Source organism: Eleutherodactylus coqui, chromosome 6 (assembly GCF_035609145.1).
Source record: "Eleutherodactylus coqui strain aEleCoq1 chromosome 6, aEleCoq1.hap1, whole genome shotgun sequence".
Taxonomy (NCBI): domain Eukaryota; kingdom Metazoa; phylum Chordata; class Amphibia; order Anura; family Eleutherodactylidae; genus Eleutherodactylus; species Eleutherodactylus coqui.
Window position 1 is genome coordinate 164,721,066 of NC_089842.1, and position 24,743 is coordinate 164,745,808.

The 24,743-nt window shown below is 41.8% G+C and overlaps 1 protein-coding gene across 2 annotated transcripts in view; it reads left to right on the forward strand.

Annotated features, from left to right (window-relative positions):
* Positions 1-24,743, forward strand: part of KIF26A (kinesin family member 26A) — a 133,668-nt gene that overhangs the window by 77,120 nt on the left and 31,805 nt on the right. For both annotated transcript variants that reach the window (XM_066608142.1, XM_066608143.1), the window contains exon 5: positions 11,377-11,560. In XM_066608142.1, the coding sequence (XP_066464239.1) occupies positions 11,377-11,560 (184 nt within the window). The remainder of the gene's footprint in view (positions 1-11,376; positions 11,561-24,743) is intronic.

Here is a 24,743-nt window from a genome sequence, read left to right on the forward strand (position 1 = left end):
CAGGCCTGCTTTCCTTACATACTGCAGTGGTGATGTTCCGTATACGCACAATACCACTATAACCAATCACGGACCTCGGCGGTGTTAGTAATTGGTTGCAGCAGTCGATGTATTTATGGAATGCCACAGCTGCTGCATGTAACAGAGCCTGGCGGGGTCTGGAGCTGTGGATTATAGCTTATTTTATTATTTTATGCCATTGCTTGTAGTTAAAAATTAAATATATACTCAAATAACCGCTTTTAAACAGTAGCTGCAGTTTTTACAAAAAAACGGGACCCCCACTGATCAGAACTTTTGACATGTCACTCTGACATATTGAAAGTTTTTGAAAAGTGCGGTTACTCTTTGATCTTACAGAGGATTTTTCAAAAAATCTTAAACAAGAATTTTCTCATTTGCTAACAGAAAACCATGTTTTTTTGACTGCTACTCTGCCCCCTCCTTTTCAAGGAGTGTGAGTGTTTGTGTGTGTGGGCCCAGCACTAGGGGACGGGCCAACATGTGGCTTATCGCATTTACTATAATTTAAATTGGTGTAAATTATATCCACAACCTCTGAGAACCTATGCCGCTTCAGTCTGGTTCAAGGAGGTGCTGCCAGATTCGACTAATGTATTAAGCGCCACAAATATCCTTATGCATTTCTCACAATTAGCTAGGTGCATAGTTTACTTAAATATAATGAAAATAGTCCCCAGTGTATATGAGAGAGTGCAGGACTTTTCATTACATAGTAAATAGATTTACGTATATGTTATAAGGTAGGTCAGTTTAAACTAGGTACCCTTGTATGCCCACTCAGACTTTTCTGATGCTCAGCTGCTGAAGGGTTAATTTAAGGCTGATCATTCTAAAACGACCCTGATTTACTGAGCACCAAGGAGACAGATGTGGGGGAGGCTGTGTGTACTCGGTCTTCATATAGAATACACTAATACTCGGTTTTTATTTTTAACCTTCTGGTCTAGATGTGGTTTTTAATGCAATCCTCCAAGGACATGCTGCGGCAGGCTTTATATAGATAATATGCCATTAGTGCTGCTGCTTTATGGGGTTTTCTTCATACCTGACTATTTTTCTATTGCTGATTTTCATTGTTTTGTTTTATCCCTTTTTCTCTCAAGTAAGGCAAGTCCTCCTATCTTTTCCCGCCCGTACAATTAACGGGCGAGAATCCCGATAGTCAAGACGAAGTCATTGAAATTAATGTTTTCATTTTGTACCGTTATGCGTCCGTAATTATCATGGCTGCATAACGGGACTAAAACACACCCATATGTTTATGCCCTAAAACTGGATTCACCAGCCTTTTATCACTTCAGCAGATCAGAGTAATGTTCACACTGTAGAACAGACTCTTCATAATGTATAACATCAGGGGCGCCCCTACCATGAGGTGACCCAATACTGTCACCTAAGGTGACAGTCTGACGGACCTCAGAGGTCGACGCTAGGGTTACCATCCAACTGGTAAGTCGCTGGTCTGGCTGCTATTTATTTTTTACCAGCCGTTTTAATGGTCGGTAAAAAATAACTACAAGCATTTCTTTCGTTCCGTAGCTCACATCTGTTGGCGGCTGCTGTTGTAATCAGTCTGCAAAACATAACCCGGATGAAGGTCCACTACAGGGGACACTGTATATACTGGGGCTACTGAGGGAACCACTATTACTGCTTGGGCCACTATGTTTTTTCTTTTTTGTGGGGGAAGATGGGGGCATTTTAAACTTCATCTCGGGCAGCATAGAGGCTTGGGGCACCCCTGCTTGACATTAAACAAACACCTGGCCATTTGGCCTCTGACTAAACGCAGTATAGTGAGCAGCATCCTTCTCTCTCAGATCACCAGGAGGCAATGGACATTAATGTAAACAGTCCTTCACCGTCAGCTTGTCGGCATAGGAAGCATCATCACGTGTCACGCTCCTGAATGAACAGCATGCATCTCTCTCCCAAATAGTCAGGGCCATAATGGACTCAGATTTCAGAAGCTCAGCAGCTTTTCTCTAAGAGACACATCCTCTCAGGTGCCTACTAATTAATGGCCAGATACATCCTTTCCCTGCCAGACATACTTTTGAACAATGGTATAGTTTGGAAAGCGCCTCGGGGAGATATAAAGGAGAATATTCAAATAAAACTTAGGGACTCACCTGGGGTGGACATCTGCATCCAATAAAAGAACACCAGGTGCCACACCTGCAGTTCCGGTCTTCGTATCAGGATCTTTTCCTCTTATGCTATCCATTCCCATGATGGAGAGCTGCAGGGATTTAAGAGAGCTTCTAAGAAGTTCTAAGGAGCATAAAACAAAGTAAATTGAAAACCAATTACCAAAAAATCCTGTGCTCATAAGAAGGATATTAATTCTGTGTCTATTTATCAAGTGAAAAAATGAAGAAAGAGGAAACTTATTTGAAGGAGGGGGGTAAGTTTCCCCTTTCTCCATTTTTTCACTTGATAAATAGACACAGAATTAATACTTTTCAATACTTTTGAACAGTCTGCTATCAAGCCCCCTAGTAGCCACTCATATAACTAATCTCCTACACTATCCTTCCATCCATGATCATAGTGGTGCTAGAACATTGGATTTTCCAAACTACTAGGCCTTAGCTACAAAATTTTGCTAGTCCACTATTTCTACTCTGTAGGAGTTTGGGGATTATTAGAGACAAACAATTGGACAATTTTGCTCTACATTTTTGTTATCAAGCCCTCATTAGCCTTGTTCGGTAACCATGTATGAAGAAAACAGACCAGGGCTGAAGACCTCTCACTAGGCTGTTTTCTAAACCTGGGAAAGGCTTACTATCTTTTGACTACATGAAACATTCTTGTCCATTTCATGCTGAGAATGTTTATGTTACATATGGCGCCCCTTACAGAGAGAACATATGCAAACATCTTCCTAAATGCTTGACTTACGTCATTCTTAATTGTGTTTTGTCTTCCCATATAGACGAACTTCCCATGTAATGAAGATAAAGATCTTTAGCCTATAACCTACTTTACTTGTAATAGACATATCTATGCAACGTATGTTACCTAAATTCATGAATTATGACCAGTTTGTTGCTAAGATTAGTACTGATTAGTACTAAATCCTTAAAGAGAATTTTGCCTTAAAATTAAAGTCCACCTATCCTAAGTTTTTATATGGCTTCCATTATATCTTCTTTAGGACTTCTTACTAGAGATGAGCGAGCACCAAAATGCTCGGGTGCTCGTTACTCGGGACGAAATTATCGCGATGCTCGAGGGTTCGTTTCGAGTAACGAACCCCATTGAAGTCAATGGGCAACCCGAGCATTTTTGTATATCGCCGATGCTCGCTAAGGTTTTCATTTGTGAAAATCTGGGCAATTCAAGAAAGTGATGGGAACGACACAGCAACGGATAGGGCAGGTGAGGGGCTACATGTTGGGCTGCATCTCAAGTTCCCAGGTCCCACTATTAAGCCACAATAGCGGCAAGAGTGCCCCCCCCCCTCCCAACACTTTTTACTTCTGAAAAACCCTCATTAGCAATGCATACCTTAGCTAAGCACCACACTACCTCCAACAAAGCACAATCACTGCCTGCATGACACTCTGCTGCCACTTCTCCTGGGTTACATGCTTATAGCCGGTTCCACTGAAAGCAATGGGCTGCCGGCATGCGCGGGATGAATTGTCGGGAAGGGGTTAAATATAGAAGCCCTTCCCTGCAATTCATCCAGAAATGTGTAAAAATAAAAAAAATATATATACTTACCTTGTCCCGGCAGACGGAGTTCAGCTTGGCCTACAGTGGGTGTGAAGGGGGTGTGAGTCAGATCTGCCCCCTGATTGGCTCAGCCTGAGCGAATCAGAGGCAGGTCTGACTCACACCCCCTTCACACCCACTGCCGGCCGCGCTGAACTCCGTCTGCCGGGACAAGGTAAGTATATATATATTTTTTTATTTTAACACATTTCTGGATGAATTGCAGGGAAGGGCTTCTATATTTAAGCCCTTCCCGACAATTCATCCCGCGCACGCCGGCAGCCCATTGCTGTCAGTGGAACCTGCTGTATTGCCGGCTCCATTGAATTCAATGGGCAAACATCGTTCTTCTCTGCCACAGCTGTTACAGCTGTGGCAGAGAAGAATGATTTGTCTTCTATATGTTCTCAATGGGGTCGGCGCTGCTGCCGCCGGCCCCATTGAGCGCATATAGAGAAGAGAACAGGAATCGCAGATCGCAGATAGGTGCGATCTGCGATTTCTGACTATGGCCTAAGAAGGACCGTTGGGGTTCTTGAAGCCTAAAATAACTCCTAACGCTCTCCCTATAGCAGCTGCGGCATCAGCAGCACTGTCCCTGATCTCTGTCAGAATGCATCTGTGGCGAGCCACGGGCGGGCAGATTTTAATACTAGGGTGACACCTGATCTCGCCAGCCACTCACTGCAGGGGGGTGGTATAGGGCTGGAACATCACAGGAGGAAGTTGTAATGCCTTTCCTGTCTTTCTATTGTCCAGAAAAGCGCGCAAATTTCTCAGGGAAGAAAATGAAAGTGACTCGAACACCGCGTGGTACTCGTCTCGAGTAACGAGCATCTCGAATACCCTAATACTCGAGCGAGTATCAAGCTCGGATGAGTACGCTCGCTCATCTCTAATTCTTACCCAGTTTTTCTAGGCTTCTACATAGCAGTATGTTCACAGGTGATTTACCACTGTATTACTTGGTAGACGAAGCATTCAGGATTTTAGGCCACACATATACAAGCAACAATTTTGCGGTTTTAGGTAGTTACAGATGTGGAGATATCATTTTTTTAAATACTTGTTATGGGGCAAACTCACATCTTTTATACCCCTGAACCAAGGAAATGAGGGCAAGAATGATCCCCTGTTGGAACTGTAATGATGTTCTTAGTGACTATGGTGGTCCCTTGTGTATCATATTTTTAAAGTGGCTGAGCTGCAATACAGGACACAGTCCATGGCTGAAAGTGGTGCCATTTCTGGACAAAGAGCAGACTCTGATTTCTAAATTAAGCAAATCCCCTTTAAATCCTTTAAATGCTTCTAAAATATCAAGGTTAAAAAAATTATGCCAGCATAAGAGTGTCGACGGCAATTGGTCTGAATGTCCAAATGAATCTGGATTTCCTTGGAGTTCTGCCCAGGAGCTGTGTGTTATGGAGGAGATTAGTATTGAGACAACTGGTTGTCACACAGCTAATTATCAGTTGACTTTAGGAACAATACAAGACAGAAGTGCTGGACATGGCTGAAAACTTCATCATCCTTCACATTGTGTCTTCGGTTCAACAAACTGGACAATTTGCAATTGTCTTCACAGTAGTGAGCCCTATTTTGGATACCATATTTAGGAAGCGAGGAGGACAAAGGGAGCACAGAGGGGACTGTGTTTGGGCATTTGTGGTTCAGAGGAGCACAAATTAGACTGGATTAAAGTTAATCTGTCTGCTGAATACCAACAAAGGAAGTACAACAAAGACTGATCTAATGTGGAAGAGGAGAGCACCGGAATTATCTCCTTCTCCATCCAGGCAGAAGATCATTTGGAAAAGCAGGAAATTCGTTCTGATAATCCCTTCTTAAGAGCCTGATAGAATATTCTTTTCTTTGCTGGTTAGCAAGGGGAAATGCTTGAAATAAACATAACCCTAAAATAAAACACGCAACCTAAAAATTACAATGTTTGGATAAGTTACCCTATCTCTTTGGCTGATTCTTCAACTCTGCATCCCAATTTAATAGAAAATCTCTCACATAATAAGAATGTCTTATGTCACCAAATGTGTTTTAAAATTAATGTATTTAGGATTCACCCCCCAATCAGATGAATTAATCTTTCCTAACTGTTAGAGATAACTAATGGGTCTTCCATTTAAGATGGCTGTAATATGAACATGTATCAGGGTCCACATTATGGCTATACCTTTAGAATTCCACATAGTACTACTAAACCAAACGTAGATCTTTTCATTGTTCCATGTGATGTAAGTTTGCATTAGGCTTTAATGGGAACTCCAAAATGTGGCTGTATTTCAGCATTTTAAAATTGGCCTAATTTAAACCATTGTTTCTGGGCCTGCCCCACCTTAAAAAAACTACTGGGACTGGGTGGTAAAATTCTCAAATGACCACTTGACCCCAATAAAGAAAGTCTTTGCAGAGTGGGCTGTCTTTGACCAATTACTTGCCACTTTAAAACTAACTTCTTCAGAAAAGTAGCTGTTATATTACATCTCTGCTGCTGCACACAAAACAGTCTTTGGTATCCCCAAACCCAACAACCATGTGCTTATTTGTTACAAAACTGTCCTACCTATTCTATATGGATTGGAAAGAAGGCAAGTCTATTGAACATAAAGAGCTGAAAGGTAAAACTTTTCACACTCTGGAAGCCCTTTAATGACAGATTACTAGTGAGAATCTGAACTAAATCGCACTAACTTTTTCAATATACATGGTATCTAGAGCACCAGACACTTCACGACCCAACAATACACTTGGAATAAACGTTATCCTTCCACTTCTGTTACTAAGTTAAATTGAAAGTGGAACTCCCATTAAACACCACTGCAAACTCAAGGGCTGCAGATCTGTGCATCTCTCCCCCCTCCAATTTTGGTTTGTTGCAAGTTACCCTTCCATCCCCTCTCAACCCCAACCCACTCCGTTTTCACCCCAAATGTACAGATTGTACAGAGTGAATTACCAGGCTTATTGAGATGCTACGACCCTGTGATTTTGCTATTTTTTTTAACATTTTTTTTATACAACATCCATGACAATACTGCACCTAAAATCTTCTACATTTTTCAAACCATTACTCTTTACTGTTCACAAGACTCCACTTATAATCTGTGATGCCTGTGAAGAGCAGAAAATACCTGAGCTGACCCTCTTTCTTCCTGACCCCTCCCACTGGTTGGCACTCTACGTTAAAAATTTGTTGTGAAAGCTATAAAAACTTATATTTTAAAAATGGCCTAATTGTCCATGTGTTCATTCATCACAAGAGTGCAAATTTATCACGATTTTCTTCAAAATGTAGTTAGAATGATGGAAGAGATCTCCATCTATATGGTGTAGCAACCCAGGGATCACTTGCTCACATCACAGGTAGACACCAATGGGTTAAACTCCAAATGTCTATTTATTTTCAACTTCTGAGCAATATCAGCTTGCTTCAGCACAGAACTTTATGCAAGTAAATCAACTTAGATGTCCTTTTACTTTAAGGTTTTGATAAACAGTCCAACTGTGGTTCTCACCCACTCTCCAGGGCAGCTTCATACAGTTGTCTTCAGGACTCGCTCTGCTTTCCCTCAGGACGGTTTCACTCCAACCTTCCTGAGGCACACGAACAGTCTTTCCAGCATCCAGGTCTCTCTCCAGATCTCTTGCTCTCAGGGCCAGAGCTCCCCAAGCATCCTGCCAGGACAACATCTCTCCCCCTAGTCACAGCATCTCTCTCTGCTTACAACAGGAGTCAGGTTGACCAGAAGTCTGGTCACAACACAAGTCTGGTTCTCCCAGACACACACCTCCTCCTTACTTCCACCTGTCCCTTTACATAGCTTGCTGGTTCAGGTGGAAGAACTGGCCTGGAGTATTATTGGACCGATCTACATCACAGAAGCTAACAACCTCTGTGACATACATCTTCCATTCCATAACATACCTGTGTGGTGTTTTTCCTCTTGTCTCAGGCACCAGACTGTTGCCCCCTACAGGCCACTCTCTGTAGTGCACCCCTACAATGGTCACACTAGATGTTTCTTGCAATTGGAGATATCTTCCCTTGTTTTATCTAAAATCACAGATCTAGCATTGTCATAGTCACAATACAATTTCAGTCTATGCATCTCATCCAAACATAAGAGACTTTCCAGTTGGGATGTTGATATTATGAGCATACTTATTACAAGATTCTACTTTTTATGGAACAATTCTTCTTATTTGTATCTGAGACTTTCTCCAAATGGTTGGAGTTGGGATTTGTCTACTCAAGGTTGGATGGGTTTTAAGACACTTATTAATGGCTCTTTTTCTATTAGTACCTTTGTTGCCATCTCTTTAAAAATGTAATCTTCTCCTGTAATTTGCCCACACATTCCTTATCATTTAAGTGTAAAATGTTTATGTGGATTGATTTTTAATATTTTTGCTCACCCTCAGGATGTTCATAGCACTATATAATGTCAGTTTAATGTAGCTTCTTATGATCCACAGATTACCACGTTGACACTTTAGGAAACTCTTGATATTTGCTTAATATCTTCTCTAATTTCATGTTTCGTTGAGAGCAGATGAGCCAAAAAGCAAGTGCTAACATCCTCTCTCCCCATCTTATTTCTTATATATGTATACAAATAAAACTCGCACATATTGGCCAATGCAATATTCCCATTAACGGCAAAATTTGTCTAGTGGAACTTTCAGAGTATTGAATTGCTGTGTCTATCTCTTTCCGCTCTTTCCACTGGGGAATTTCTGGGCTGAATCTTTTGGAGATGTAATTATCTCATCAGCTTCTCTGCTACATTTTACTGATTGTATATTGAAGAAGTGCGTCTTCTAGTCTCTAACGTGTTTCTAAGGGCATAGAAAAGAAAACTGCTCATATGGTGTGCAAAAATTAGGAAGGAGCCACAGTGATTTACTTCTGTTTGCATGGAATTTGGGTCTAAACATATAGGTTGAGTTAGACGACTTGTCAATGATTAGGTGACAATGTAGTGAGGAACTGCTAATTGGATCATTAAATATGAAATATTTAGCAGTGCAATTCAGTCCATCAATAATGGTGTTTTGCTGTTGACAGTTTTACTTCTAGATAATCATATGTGGAAAACTATTTTATTCCACTCTTGAGTAATGTAGATATTTATATATGGTCAATATATTTTCGAGTCCGTCTGACATGGCCGATTAGCCACTTTACTAGTCATTACATACTTTGAAAGTATCGATTTGTTGTGCTGAGCTTAGATTTGTGAAAAGTGAGAATCCAAGTTATCTTTTAGGGTTCTCTTACATGGAGTAAATAATTGTTGGGGCAATCAAACCAGCAAATGAGTCATTTGCTTTCAAACAACGTCTGTTTACACGTACAGATAATCTTTCGGCATTTTTTTCATCGTAGGTCGTTCAGTAAATTGCTGGTCTGTCTGGGGAGTTTGGAAACAATCGCCTTTTACACTGAACAACTGGCAAACAACGATTTTTATTCCTGCAAAAAATGAGCGACAAACGACAAGTAAATTAGTTTCCGTTTATTGTTCATTCGTGGGCCATGTTTAGACTGAACTATTATTGTTCATTTTGCACAATTCAACGATTTGAACAATAATTATTCTGTATAAAAGGGCTCTGATATTTTCAAAATCTTAACCTATATTCAAAGTATAAGAAGTACCACCCAATTCCTCATCACTTCTGGGAGAATTCCACTTACTCAACCAACTTATGTAGCATTCTCTAATTATGTCCTACTGTGCTAATTAGGTTCCTAATAATCAAAACCTTTGAGCTCTTTCACAAGGGTGCTGCGATTTTTGGTTGACCGCGTCACAGCCACAGTGCAGTTGAAAAACGCATAAACGAGAGGCAGCCATGAACAAGTCAAGGCTGCATTTGCCGTTAATAAGCCTGTTCAGATGGCCCAGGTACGGCAAGTATACACCGAGCCCGGGATACCGTCGGGCGGGGGGAGAGAGTTTAGCTGTGCTAAACTCCCTCTCCCTTCTTGCCCCCTCTTTGCCCCTTGCCACTTATCAGGAAAGGGTAGGGCGGAATGGGGCAGGAGGTAGTGTGCCAATCTCCCACTCCGTCCTTTTGCCAACAACCAGCAAGAGGCGGGGGGAGTTTAGCAGAGCCTCTGCTAAACTCCCTTCCACCTCCCTTTTTCATCAACTTCCATAGGCTCCCATAAGAGTCTACGGGACCGGCCGCCATATTCCAGCTGGAAGATAGTTTCAAAACTATCTTTTCTGGCTGGCGTAAAAACGGCTGACCAGAATGCGCAACGTATGCGCTATCTTTTCCGGCTAACTGTTTTTACGCACCTGAAAATCGGCTATCTGAACTGACCTGAAAACGTGGCCGATATACGCTCCTGTGAATAAACCCTTTGGGTGAGAGATCATGGTAGGCAAGTGTCTCTCCCTCGGATAGGTTATTTGTAGGTGTAGCTGTACCTGTAGGTACAAATCAAGATTGATGGAGTCTTATGGGAAAAATGTGGAGACCTCCCTCCTGACTAATAGAGAACTAATGGATTCTACAGTGGACCTATTCTTGGACACAAAAATGAGCCCCAAAATTCGTACAGAAGACCATGGCATTTAGAGCTGACTTTGAAAGAAATGACCTGCTGTAGGGTTTATTCCTCATGGATTGATTCACAAATAACCAACTCATCTTGTGTGTAAAATTATACAGCAAAGTTCAAAATGCAATAAAAGTAGATGTGCACATATTTTACATAGTAGAAGGGAGCCCTCGAAATCCTCAGTGTGGGCCTTCAGAAGCTATATAATAACTCTCCTGTCACATTGTAAAAGTTACATTATTAAATGTGCATTTTAGATATTTTTAAACTCCCATGTCTTGCCGCTAAGAGTGTCAGGTGAAGGAAGTCCCTAATGATGGCCCATTGGCAATTGTCCCTTTTTGCTCTCGCAGTAATCTCTGCCTTTGTACATGCCTTGAGAACAGAGTGATAGTGCAGAACTGTGCTTTATTCCCTATGCCAATATATGAATTATCCTGAGGAGATTTGCCCATTTTCTATATTCACATACTCTAGCTATGACAATGAGGACCGTCTGCAACTCAGTGGTATGATAATGATCTCCAAGTGTGAGACAAATCACTTTTAAGAAAATGAAAAATCTGTTGGGTTAAAAATTTTCATTTGCACTGGAGTTCCCGTAATATGTAGGAGAATATAGTTTCATCATATTGATAAGTTATTAGAGTAGCTTGCAATATTTTCTAAACTGCTGGCTGTAGGAAGCCCATCTGGTCCAAAGTGCGGCTAGGGGACCATTCAAGCATTTTTTACGATGTCAATGAGATTTCCGAAGTCCTGGACTCAGCTGTCAAGCTGTTGGATAAAAAGTTATGCAATAATTGAAATTCTGCTGGGGGACAGATTAAATCAGTAACTTGCCGGTTCTTTCTCAGCACACAGTTTTGTCTATGAGTCTCCTGGTGATATGTTCTTATGAAATGTGATTAGGATGAAATGACTTGATTTGTTAAACAGGCAGAAATGACAATGAACATCTGTTTTGATGGCCTGAATGACGCTGGGTGTTCACAGTAATAAGACTTCTTTCTCTCTTACTTTGTTTATAGAGCGGCTCAGAAGCTTAACCTGTCTTCAAAGCGCAAGAAGTATCACCCGCCTCTTCCTCATTCTCGGGAGTATTCCACTTACTCAACCAACTTCAGTGGCATTCTCCAATTATGTCCTCCTCCAGCTCCTCCATGTTTAATGAGAGCAGTATCCAAAATAAAGGACAATCCCGGCATGGGAAAGGTAGGAAAATAATCAAATTTTTCTTAGTAGTCTCTTTTGTGGCCATCACTGCATTTCCAGAGATCTTTTAAGAGCTTATTAGAGCATAAGGATGGCATGGCAGATCCCCCTCGATCAGAGGATAGCTATGTATCAACGTTGACTTGCTCATGTAACTACTTGGAAGACCCCCAATCGCCTAATTACAGCCGATCGTTTGAGCTTTTGGAAGTCAGAACCATGTTAATCAGCTGATTACTGGGCTGGTTTTTGAGAATCTATCTACGGTATCTATCTATCTATCTATCTATCTATCTATCTATCTATCTATCTATTCAAGTTCTGCCCTTTTTCAGGCAGTGTTTTTTTATTTTCCATTAAGGGAGTTACAACATTGTCACTTTCCAGATAAAACACACTCAGCTTGTGCTTGGAGAGCAGCCAGCAACACTGTTAAAGGGATATTCAAGCAGCTATTTTATGGCCAAACGCATCCCATGGGTTTCTGGTTAACTTAAAACCAGTGACAGTGTAGAAGAGATAATGCCATATTCACAGCCTGCTGACTTTTGGTCAGGTCCTCCAGGTGTGGAACATACAAAATTCATTTATTAGAATTCTATTTATTTGTACATTTTGAAGCTTCAGTCTCCTTCAGAGTCCTCTCCATTTGAAGCAATACATTTGTTCAAACATTTTTTTCCACTCCTCAAAGCTTTTTTTTAAACTCGTCGTTATTGATGTCTTTTAGTACTTGTGCTGATTTTTGTTTCACCTCTTCAACATCAGCAAATGTTTTCCTTTGAAATCTCTTTTAACCTGAGGAAATAAAAGAAAGTTGCACAGTGAGATCAGATGAATACGGAGGGTGAGGCAGGGGTGTCATGCAGTTTTTCGTCAAAAATTGCTTAATTCTCAGTGCAGTGTGGGCAGGTGCGTTGCCTTATAGGAAGAACCAATCACGTTTTCTCCATATATCGTGATGCAGCCTTTTCAAAATAATCAAATAAACACTTTGGTTGACTGTTTGATCCTATGATACTTCACTTGTTGTATGAATCGGTCAGCACAAAATAGGTGAAAAACTTAACAACTTATTGAAAAAAAAAATCACTGGAATCAAATGCAACCTTCCCCAACAATGTTGGCTGGCAAACCGCCTTAGAATGGTTCCACAGACATTAACCTAGCAACAGTAACCTGTGCTAGTAACGCCCCACCCATCAGTCGATGATTCCCGTTTCTTTTGGGTACCTCCTCGTATGTCCTTAGGAGGCATAAAAGTTGACAGGTACACTGGTATGGCATGGGCAATGTGGACCAGCAGTAGATGCCAGCATAATAATACTTTATGGGAAGAGTCAAAGATCAAATGTGTTATTAGAGCTAAGGCCTATGCTTTCCCAATTCTGCAGCCATTGGTATTGGAAGGTGAGGAGCCAAGGTCTTTCTCCCAGCTGTAGTGGAGCATGGCACCCAGATGCTAATAAACCAGAATAAAGAGTAACAAGGAAGTAGGTAGGCAAGTTGCGTCCAGGAGTTCCTTAATAAATGCTAGAAAAAATAGTGTGCTATGTCCGACTTGAACGCATTTGTTGCATTCTAAAATGACATGTATATATACACAGTATAAATGTTGAACACACAAAACAAGGAAGACAGGGATTCTAAACCTAAATATAGGAAGACTCTACCTTCTAGGACTGAAATGACAGTGAGCATGCGCCAGCGTGAGGCTCATGTGGACCGGGAATAACACCGTGATGTCCCGCTCCTCATTTGTGGCCGTGACAAGAATAACATGCTACTGTTTTTATTCGGTAAATGATGGAAACCATGATGGAAATTGTACAAAACAAATTGACGATAATTAGTTAGTAGGTTCTTTTAAGTGCTGCTGGCTTCTGTCGTTTCACATAACTGGCATGCCTGTTTTTTTGTTCTGCTGTTCCATGATGGAAAAGAAGAAATTAAAATGTAAATGGAAATGTAAACAGAGCCTCAGGGTTGAGGGATAAAGGTTGTGAAATTCTATTCTTTTTAATGCACATGAAAATCTGTCATGAGTAGAGTTGAGTGAACATACTCTGCCGAGCTTGATGCTTGTTCGAGTATTAGCGTACTTGAGGGTGTTCGTTACGCGAACGAGCATCAAATCGTGTTCGACCCCGCCCCAGCTTTTGGCTCCTCCCTGCTGTGACGTGCCTGTTTTGGGCCCTCCCCGCCGTGATGCATCGCGTCATTGGCGAAAGAGAGAGAGAGAGAGAACATGAACCAAGAAAAAAAAAAAGCTCGGGGCCCGGTGTCCCACATACAAAAATGATCGAGTCTCCCATTGTAGTCAATGGGTTCGTTACTCGAGTAGAGCTCTCGAATTTTACGAAAAGCTCGACTTGAATAACGCGGACTCGAGCATTTGGGTGCTCGCTCATCTCTAGTCATGAGCCCTTCGCTAAACACTACATATACATGTTGGGTTAACAAACTGCGTTCGAGAACTACTTATCACTACTTAGTACCTTAACTGCATTATGGCAATGGGCGCCATGAGCACTACCAATGATCAGTGGTCTGTGCTCGGAGGACTTTGTATATTGAAAGTATGAAATCCATCTGCTACAACATTAACTAATATTCCACCCAATGTAAATGGTGATAACACCCACAAATTATGGTTTTTCATGTCCTGTCAGTTAGATCTGTTGACTCTCCTTGCTGTTATATGCTCCTCGAATTACACCTTCTATACAATCTTCGTTGAATCCTACTAGCATTGATAAACCTAATAGAGGGAATTATCCACTCTTTGTATTATTGTGTTAGAAGTATCAAACCGTTCTATCCACTTAGATATGCTCACCTTTTAAAAGCAATGAGCCAATGCTGCGAGCCTCTTTTAACCAAATTTTTTTCCCGCCGTCTCTGTGGAAGTTATTAAATTTAATGTTGGAATAGTACAAATGATGTCTGAAAGCCATTTTATGATGACACGGAGAAGAAGTTGGATTATACTCAATCTTTGACATTAATGTGCTACTTAAGGTAATTTATCATACGGTGGCATTAAAAAGACATCTTTTCACTGAAAACGCTGCCGAGCATCTTAATTTGCCATTTCCTGACTACTTTCCAAGTGGAGGAAGTATTTGTATGTCAAATTTATGTGTGTATATTATTTCACCTAAGAGGATCCCTATTCAGTTTCATCTATGCAACACTTTAAAGAGCAAATTGTACATGCTTGTTATTTAATAGCGATTCCTTAGAAGAAACTTCTAGAAGTCTGTGTTCAATAAGGGTTATTTAAATAAATGCGCCATTAAGATGGAGATGTAATATTTCCAAGGCTTTATTTTAGTAGTCTTTTATACACTTTTGACATGACTAAAATGGTTACAATGAAAATGGAGCCTAAGGCTTCATGTCCATAGCATAATTGAATTGCGGAATCCGCGTGTGTCACCCGTATGTGCGATCTGAAGTTCAATCAGCCGAAAGACAATCATTAGACATCAGGAGGTAATTAAATACCTACGGATGTCACTTTTCCTTATTTGTAGATCGCACAAGCGGGAAAAAAAACATCGCAGCATGCTACAGTTTTCTGTGTGTCCCGTCCGGACAGCTTCTATTGAAAGCGGGAAAGCAGAAGATTTAAAAAAAACAAAAAAAAACTTCAATAATATATCATGTGGAAATTGCGCTACCGGCGCTATCCATCTTTGAGCCCTTTCCTTGATTAAAAATCTCCCACTGTTTTGTGTATACAGCTCATATACAAATTTATGTGTTTCCATGGTAACAAACAACACACCTTGCGTAGTCTGATCCTGCAGCCATACCTTCACCCCTCCTTTATTTTATGCTAACCGAACAAAAGTATGTTATAAAGAACAAACACACATATAATCCAAATGTATTGCCCAGGCTTAATAATGATGCAACTTGATCCCATATCCATACAGATACATATTCATCAAAAATGGCCCTACACCATCAACCTTTTAATTGCAGACTATATATAAACTTCATTCTGATAAGTGCTCGGAGAGTCCAATTATTTGGAGGCCTAGGGCATCAGGCATCAGTGTAACAGGTGGGTGGTACTATGGCGTGGTGGTGACAGAAGAAGGCAGCACTTTTATAGAAAAACTGAAGTTTACTTAACATAATATCACTTGGGGTTTCACTCCATAGGAGGGCACTAGTATTTGAACATTGTATTCCAACATCAAATAAAGTTTGGTGTATCACTTTTTGTTTTTTTTTCTGAACACGGGCCACAACAAATCACCTGATTGCTAAATCTAGCCATTGGCCTTTACTAGATCATCTACCTAAAGCCCAGGCACGTGACACCCCGTAGGGGTTGAGTCTTCCTGCATAAGATGTATGCCATCGTAGACGTCCACTCTTCCAATTTACCTAGGGTCTCTCTCTCTAGCTACGTCACATCTGCTATTATGTTAGCACTTTAGGTGATTTGTTGCGCCCTTACATCACCACTTTCACATTACACATCATATAAGCCTCCACACAGTATTACTAAGGTACTTCTATTTTAATACAGCTCTGCTAACCACAGACTTTGGAACATCGCTTTGTCTTCCCCTTTAGTTTAGTAACTCTCAACAGGCTCACAGTACACAGTCCTCTGAGTCTTGCGGTATTTAATTACAAGTCCTTATAAAATTACCCCTGTCAGCAGGCCTGCTAACCACCTAACCAATCCTTTTAATTGTGTGCACATCTGTTTTTAATGAGGCTTGCCTCTCTTATGAGCGTTGATGGGAGGTATAACCAAGACCGCATATGATGATCCGCATTACAGTCCCGATCCATCCTTTTATCTGGTTGGCTCTACTTCAGTCCACTGTCATCAGTGCCTTTTGCTTGGACTTTGGTGGTGTGTTCCTCCGTTGCTTCTTCCCCAGCACCTCTCTCCCAATCATTCCATCTTCCTCTGGGCCATGACATAATTGAAGGGGGCAGGACCCCTCCCTACACACACAGAATGCAACAAACATTCTATGAACCCCTAATTCCCCTCATGCTGCATTGATAATGGCACTTCTCTAATGCTTGTATGTGCCTTACAGATCTGGCACTCCGCTGATCTCTGCTCTGTCCCACTCTTCCTATTGGCCAAGTCCTGAATCGGAAGAGGCGCAGCTTCATGCACAGTGCTGGAGCTGCTGGTAGCTGCGTAAGGGTGGTTCAGTGCACCGTTCACCCCCCCTTACAGGAGCAACCTTCGGGAGCTCCATGCATTATGAGAATAGTAGGAATTTTCAGGCAACGCTCTATACAAAAAATGTAGCCGAATCAGACACTACTCCAAAAAGAAGAGCGACACAGGAAAGCATCTCTTCCAACCAACTAGTACCTAGTTATATATTGAAAAGGGACAAGAACCCCAAAACCGTCTGCATACAGATGGGTGGCTCTTCCTTTTGGAAGGAGTATTGTTACCATACAGGGCGGCACGGGGTCCCGCGGTCGGCGCGCGTCGCTCCGTCATCGGCGTCGGCGGCCTGGAGCTCTGTGTCGGGGCTCTCCCAGCGGCTTGGGGCGGCCGGTGGGCAGCGGCGTGGGCGTGTCCGCCCATAGGGTGCCGCCCGCACTCCTCCGTCCTTCTTATACAGCAGTGGGTGGAGTTGCCTCCTCCCACTCTCCGCCCATGGGCGGAGCCTTGTGGTTAAAAGACTGGCAGTGATTTGAGCTCACTGCCAGTTATTGGTTCTGCTTGCATCTAGTCAGTCTGTTTGCAGTTACTCTCAGCCAGTCCCTAGTTGCCGGTCAGCTCCTTCTAGTTACCTATTGCTCAGTCTTGTTCTTGTTGGTTCTGTTAGCCTCTAGTCAGGTCTGTCCCAGTCTGCTCTAGTTGCTAGTCAGTGTCCTTCCAGTTTGCCTGTGAGCTCCATCTCCAGCCTGACTTTGCCTTGTAAGTTCTGTTGGTCTGTTCCACCTGCCTCTTCTGTCGGCACTCTGTCCCCCGTTAGTTAAGTTCCATCTAGGTAGTCGCCAGGTCCCTAGCCAGAGCAGGGACCGCCGCCCAGTTGTCCGCCTGGGGTTAGCCAGGGCCGAGGCAAGTAGGCAGGGACAGTGGGGTGCGGGAAGTTCAGGGCACCCCACCTGGCGCTCGGGGGGCAGAGTGCCGTAACAAGTATAATTTGCATAAGATGTTTCTCCATAGATTACACCGATCTTTGAGGGTTATAGCAACAGGACTCTGTGATCAGCATTGTCCAAAGGGAAATAACCCCTTTACCAAACATTGTCCAATCAGAATAACCCCTGTCAATATTCCCTAGTAGCGTATATGGACCTCATGGGGGTTGATCTCTTGTTGGAACCAATGTAAAAAGAGGCTCCAACTCTGGAATACTTGGTGTGGCCATGTATTACATGAGTTCAATACGAACATACAATTAAACCCCATGATCAGCCGTAAGCCGATAGGAAATGGGTTGCCTTGATCGGTTATCCCTTTTAAATGTACAGTAGCTCCTTGTAGCAATTTATTATCTGATTATCAGTGTAATTTTATTGCCCATGTGAAGATAAGCATGTTTTTGTGTTCTGAAGCAATTTACATTCTTCTTTTACTAATTGGATGTCATTTGCTCTCCAGCAATTCAGCAATATCAGCAGCGTGCAAGATAAATATATAAATAATACCGGAAATCAGCATTGTAACAGTGTGCCGCTGATCACTGGTGCATTACGCTCGGTTATAATGCAGGACGTGCGTTGTATAATGTATTTCTCTATTGTGACAACAGATTGGTATTGTCATCTTTGGGGAGAGTGGATTTTGTTCACTAACTGCATTACGTTGGCCAATTGTTATTCAGTGGAGGAAATACAAAGCTGCCTCTTTGGCATTGAGTAAACTCCTATACCCATAGATATTGAAATCTTATTAAGTTACACATCCCCTTATCCTGACTGTGCCCAGTCCTCATAATGACAGCGCACAATAAGATCATGTCTTAGCTTAGTGAATAAAACTGCCAGCTGCGGGTCATGCTGGCAAATAAACAGCTTGTATGAAATATCTTCCATAAACCAATTTTGTAAGGGTTATGCATATCTGTCAGTTTAGATTATATGGGATGGAACATATTGGCACTGAGCATAGACATCCCTAATTAGATTGATGCTGCAGCAAAGTAATGAAGAAGCCTCATTGGGGATTGGGATGTATGAGCTGAAGACAACGTCTTAAAGTAAAGCCAGGAATTTTAGAGGGCATGAATAAGTAACAGAACAATTCCAAGCAGAAAAGTGAAGTCATCGGGGCGATTCTATTCAGTGATCTCTAATCCTGTACATTTGTTTGGTACTATAGTTTAGTTACTGTGTAGAAGTTTCCTAGCCTTATATTCGCATCTGGACAGTAAATGTTAGCGTATATGTATGTGAATGATATTCACTATGACGATTATTAAGTTATTTTCGGAATAAATGTATATATAATTGCTGAAGGGTATTCGCTTTACAGAAATATACTGGCCTTTTCCTTATTTAAAGGGTAAAAGCTACCCAACAGACACATACTGATAGATCAAAGTAACTTGTAATCAGATCTTAGTGGCAAAGTCTTTGAGGTCTGAGCTCCATGGATTTTCAAGTATTGTATATAAAATAACCAAACACCTTCGGCTCCATTTAGAGCTTTCTATTACTAGAAATTCCCAATACAACATTCTAAGAAAAAAGAACATTCAGATCAATGGCAAATCCTTAGCATACTCTGAGTGGACTCAGGGAAGTTTCTTTGCTCCACTGAAATTGTTAGATCTTCCATTGTGATCTTCTGATGTGCATGCATGACACGTTAGATGGTGGTTTTTGGATGTGTTCACCAGTTAAAGGGGCACAGACTAACATTTTAAAAACTAATGAACATCATTAGAATAAGTCATTCTCTAATAGGTTCACTGTACCTGGTCTAGCTACTGTCTTCATTTTCTATCTGTGTCACATAACCCTCCACTTGAAAAAATATCTCCACTTCCTGTGGCATCTTGTCTTCATTTTCTATCCTTCTCCCTCTGTCCATAGCCTCCAGTGCATGATGGGAGGATAGAGGAGAAAGCACTGCGCTGTATTGTTCGTGTGCAGTTGAGAGTGCTAGAAGGCCCCATCTGTCTGCTTCAGCAGTTTTTTTCCAGTACTCTAAGTGAGGCCGGTCTCACATGACCAGATTTTAATTGCGGATTCCACGATTGTATGATCCGTGGTAAAACACTGTTCAATCAAATACATGGGATTACATAATTCTGCTCAATTCTGGAATTGCGTAATCCGTTTGCAGCATGTTCTATTTTACCAGGATATCCGCAACATCAAACCCATTGTTCTCTATTGTTGCAGATATACCCACAGCCCATATGCAATTACATTGCATATGAGCTGCGGGTACCCAGTCATTGCTAAGCGACTGGTGTGGGAAATACTAACAAACGAAAAAAGAAAGCTGTACTGCGCATGACCACCTGCATGAGCATGCAGTTCTATGCAGTACATTATGCCGGCATACACATTTTTGTTTGAACTTGCAATTACTTGATCACTTCGCCGATATCCTGCAATACTACTATATTGCAGTACATTGTAGTTTTAGTGTTAGTCTGGAAAACCCTGCTACTGGCAATACATAGACTTTGCTAAGCTCAGGGTTGCAATGACATCCATTTGCACCCATGATCACATCTCAAGAGGCTGGTGGGATGCCGGAGTGGGCACCTCTGGCCAAAAGTTTACATGTAACAATCAACATTGACAGCAGCATTGTAAACTGTCAAACGGCACCATTTTTGCCTGGTGTCAGCTCCCAGGCCTACTTCATAATCGCCCCAGAACTCTGGGATGTACATGTACTGTTGCTTACAAGCACTTCACACTGTTTTAAGACCTGGCTGTCACGTTGCTCCCCTCCCTGCAAGGTAGAACTGAGTGGCGCAACTCGCCTTATGGTAAATGTGCCCATGAATGGGGGGGATGCCTTTCTTTAGTTCGCCGCAGGCAGCAGAGAGGTTAGGTTCATCCCCGACTGGAGGGCAGAATTTGTTGTAGATCGTGTTCACATTCAACCCTTTATAGTTAATAGACTTAGGTCTGACAAACCTTCTGGCTCTCAAACAGTTAAACACGACTGACAGAGGCTACGATTTTTCCCTTCTCCCTTGAAAGCTCTCGTTAGAATAATGCTGCTGACCTTGGTGCATTGACTTTGTGTTTTCAGAGTTTTTTATATGGTGGGATCTCTGCATTTACTACATCCATAGGAACATCTAAAAAGCTGACATTACAGATGTGTACTCAGAATGTCTATACTCTAGTTGCTGGAGGGAGCCGGGCTGATGGAAATGATGAGTAAAGGTCGAGATCAATATAGAATTTTCTTCCTTCTTGCTCAGGCACCGTAATCTAATAATAAGCGTGAGAGCAATGAAAGGAGAGTTGATGGTCCCATTTATCTCGACTCGGTTAGCATTATTTAGCTTAGAAAGCTGCAATTATACACTGAATGTATGGAATAAATAGACTGTCTATAACCTTACAGATCCATCAACTAATCTCAGCAAAGAGGCTCAGTGCATGCACATAGGAAGTTGAACATTTCCGTGGGTATCCATTTCACTCTGCTATATTATATTTAAAGGGATGTAAAATGTGCCTTCGTTAGCTTTCATTAATGGTCAGAATTCTAAGACTTGAATAAGGTTGCTGGAGGCCCCTGGACAAAACCTTTGAAAGGGCCCCCAATCCCACCTTTGAGACTCAGAGTCTATCAAACTAATTGCAACTGAGAGGTGTAAGTTCATGAAGGCTCCCTTGAGTGACCTGGAGTTCTGTTTCTCCTGATATAATTTTAACAACTAGATCACAACAACAGGCCTTGTCAAGGAGAGTGTGCATTGGAGGGTCTTTAGGCATGTGCCCCTTTTCTGATACGTATAATCCGATTTTGGTGAAACCATCTACTGTGATGGAGCATTGTCACAAGTGGTTGATGCTCTCATTCCATAATGTAGAAAAGTGGGCAAAATTCAGTCTTTTTGAAGCCAACGACCAGCATTGAAATGTTGGGAATGGTTGCACCGCAAGCTCAGGAAATGGTCATAGGTGTGGTCATTTAATATTTGAGAGCATTGGCTCCAGAGCATTCTAGTAGAACATTCTCCTGAACTAAGGGAGTCCTTATAAGAACGTTGTTGTGTTGTATGGTCCATTGGTCCAATTCAAACAGAACAACATCTTGAGTTGTTACTTGGGAAAAAGACTTCAATTCAATGACTGAAATGATGAGACTCGAATCTTGAACTATGAAACCCAACTTATGGTCAATTCTTTTACCTGCCTCGAATGCTATAAATTTATAGAAAGTTGTCAAATTCAAAATGTTGCATATCTCACTCACATCTGGTGACTATCTCCTATTCTATCAGAATCCTGCATCAGAGCATGTCCTATTTTTGCCCATATTACGGAGACCAAAATTTCCCATTGAAGTTGATGGGATTGCCTAAAAATGTTGTGAATAAGCATGATACTTGCCTACACTACACAATTATACACGAAGGCATGAGGGATCAATGGGACCGTCTCGCATTTTTTTTTTTTTTTTTGCATATGAAAAACGCAGTGAATGCCTGTACAAAATAAATAAAATCGAATACGCTGCAAATACGCACGTTTTCGATCTGTGAAAACACTGCGTACATCTAATACCAAAACTTCATACGTCCATGTGAATGTGTGCTAAATTTAACTACTCCTTAACATGGCTATGGAGCTCTATTCACTATGATAGTGTTTCTCCCCTACCATCGAGCTTTCTACCTTGGAGGTTGGCTAGGGTGACTGGGCATGGCTGTTAGATCTGTGCCGTCACTTGTGACTTGCTGAACAGAGCGGTGTGGAGATACGCGCCAAGCTCAGAATCCAAGATGGCACCCATTCTCTGTGCTGGCATTCTGCATTCGGACCTCATTGAGGGCCACATAGAATGACAGTCTCCAAATACAACTGTGTGACCCTCAATGACAAACTGAGCCAAGTAAGAATGAATTTTAATTATTCTTGTTCACCACATGGTTTGAATGACTTTTAACTGTACACCTCTGAAATATTTCAAGGTTGAAAAAAAAAACCCACCACAGTCTGCATAGAGAAAGAGGTGAGCCAGACGAAATTCATGAGGCTTTTATAGACGTTCAGCCTTGAATCTGTCACCAACAATGCACATACACTTTTGAAGCAGCAATTTCATTTATTTTAAGGCTCACTTAGTTTCTAGGACTGCCTTTTCCAATTCATATCACTACCGCAGCGGAAAGAGAGCATTGTACTCTATTAGGCAGTATATTCTGCAGTGCTAACGCGTAAGGAAGGGGTAATGTGACTTTCTATGAAAGCTTTTCTAATGTGCTTCAGATGAATGGGAAAAGAATGTATCCTACACAAAGAGAACCTTATTAGACGCGCCGTCCAAATTGTTATTCTTGTAGACAAATAAGCGCTGATCTTTCAGAATATTTTTTTGTGTTTTTTCTCTTTACTTTCAGCAGCATACCATTTTTTTCCCCTTTTTCTAAACAAAAAAAGGTATCAAAAATAGCTTTTCTTTCAATGGGATTTTTTTTTCATAGCACACAAAAGGAAAATTTGCTGTAATACTTCTTTTTTGACATGCTACACAACTGGAGATGTCAGTAGATGCCATCATTGTCCATCAGCTTAGACCTTACCATACCAAAGTAAGGGTAGTGTAATGCAAAGTGCCTGAGCCCATCTGAGGCAGTATTTGATAGGTCTGTGTGACATATAATATGCTATGGTGGATTTCACCTTCAGGGCGGTTTCAGACGAGCATATGCGCAAATATATTAGTCTCAGCGCAACATATTTGTGCAGTGAACAAGGGTTGACGAGGCAGATTTGTGCACATATCGGTGAATAGTACTATCATTTTTGGCGCACGCAAGTCCAGTTCACATGTGCAGGCGAAACACCCCTTCCGTGATTTAAAAGGCTATTGTGGTCAAGATTTCTTCTTTTTTTCAGTGGAATTTCACATTTACGCATTTCGCATTTACGCATACTGAGTGCATATTGGAGCACCTCCCATGGACTTCTATGGGGCTCTTGGTGTACAAATAGACAAGAAAATTGAGCAGGGACTTTTTTTTTGCACACGTCCGAAATGCGCACGCAAAACATGGCATGAATAGGTTCTATTCTCTGAGCATTGCTTGCGTATATTTTATGTGTGCCAAAAAAACACGTGCAAATTCGGTCATCTGAAGAAGCCCTTAATGCATATGGTTGCGGATAAAAGTTGTGACACATTCCATATGTACTTTTAGGGAGAAGTGACTCCATACATACATAGCACCCGATAGAATACAGTATAGCCTTGCCAGCAGCAAGCCTCTCCCCCTTGTCCTTCTCTCATATTGTTCTGTTTAATGGTTTAGTCTGTAGAGATGAGCGAACCTACTCGGCCAAGCCCCTTTTTTGCCCGAGCGCCGCGATTTTCGAGTACTTCTGCACTCGGGCGAAAAGATTCGGGGGGCGCCGTGGGTGAGTGGGGGGTTGCAGCGGGGAGTGGGGGGGAGAGGGAGAGAGGGAGAGAGAGAGGGCTCCCCCCTGTTCCCCGCTGCTACCCCCCGCTCAGCCACACCTCCCCCCGCCCCTCGGCACCCCCCGAATCTTTTCACCCAAGTACGGAAGTACTCGAAAATTGTGGTGCTCGATCGAGTAATTACTCGAAACGAGTAGGTTCGCTCATCTCTATTAGTCTGGCATTTTATTCAACCGCACCTTGCAAAGGCACCGCACACTTGTACATGGAGTCTCTGTGATTCCTTACTATGTATCTGTAGACACTTTTTTTTTACTTTTACACCATACTAGCTACTTTCAAAAGTGGGCTTTGCTACCCGCAACCCAACAGATTTACTATAATTTACACCCGAAACTGGCGTAAATTGTGGTGGACGTTATTTCAGCTCATAGCTGTTGCTTAGTTTGTGGCGCATGGATTTTCTCTTTAGACAGACCTACATGGAAAGGGAGTCTGACAGGGGGTTTATCATGCATTCTGTGTTTCATGCCAAAGCAACTGAGTGACAGAGTCTGTTATTCTGTCTGAAATGAGGTCTGCAATAGCATAGTCACGTCAGTGCTT